Consider the following 747-nt stretch of genomic DNA (forward strand, 5'->3'; position numbering starts at 1 on the left):
CCCTCCCGCCACAGCGACCGGGCCGGCGCTCGGCCCTGCCCCCAGCTGGGGCACGTCCCCCCCTCGCAGCAACCGCTCGGTACTCAACGACCGAAAACGCGCGATGCTTTTCCCCCCGGACGCTTCGTTAGTGCCGAGACCTCCTTTAAGGGGAAGCACATCTGCCCTGGCCAGGCAAGGATGAAATAAATCAGAGTAACTCTCTTATTTCTACTTCTCTAGGCCCGTCTGGAAAACATCAAGCTCAAGCACGAAATCCAAAACCTCGAAACCACCTTGAAAGCTCAGGGAGAACTGGTCAAGAGTCAACATTTTATGGACTTTGAGCACATGAAGAAAGAGAATCAGAAACACAGCAAAAAGATCGACGACCTCAGTGGTGAAATCCTGAAGCTCAAAAAGAAGGTATCGAACACAGTGCATATTCTCAGCCAGTTCAGGGAAAAACTACAGTTTGTGGAAGCTGAAAATCAAGGCAGAAGGGCTGAGCTGATGGACATCGAGACCATCCTGTCACAGAAGAGAGACATTCTGACCAAAACCAAACAGGCCAGAGACAGACTGCGGAGAAACAATTTGAAATTGCAGCAGAAATGTGGGTTGCTTGGAAATGAGATCTTGCTGAGGGACTTCGAGGAGAAGGTGGATACTGTAGAGCTGCTAAGTCAGAGACTGGAAACACTGAAACATCACCATGCTCGTCTGATCCTTTCTTGTAGGGGAATTCAGAAAAAAATAAAGGAAGCC

At 49.7% G+C, this 747-nt stretch overlaps 1 protein-coding gene across 1 annotated transcript in view; it reads left to right on the plus strand.

Annotated features, from left to right (window-relative positions):
- CCDC96 (coiled-coil domain containing 96) overlaps positions 1-747 on the plus strand; it is a 3,625-nt gene that overhangs the window by 2,135 nt on the left and 743 nt on the right. The window contains exon 3 of the mRNA XM_035898652.1: positions 223-744. Within this exon, the coding sequence (XP_035754545.1) occupies positions 223-744 (522 nt within the window). The remainder of the gene's footprint in view (positions 1-222; positions 745-747) is intronic.

Source organism: Egretta garzetta, unplaced genomic scaffold (assembly GCF_000687185.1).
Source record: "Egretta garzetta isolate BGI_Z169 unplaced genomic scaffold, ASM68718v1 scaffold107, whole genome shotgun sequence".
NCBI lineage: Eukaryota > Metazoa > Chordata > Aves > Pelecaniformes > Ardeidae > Egretta > Egretta garzetta.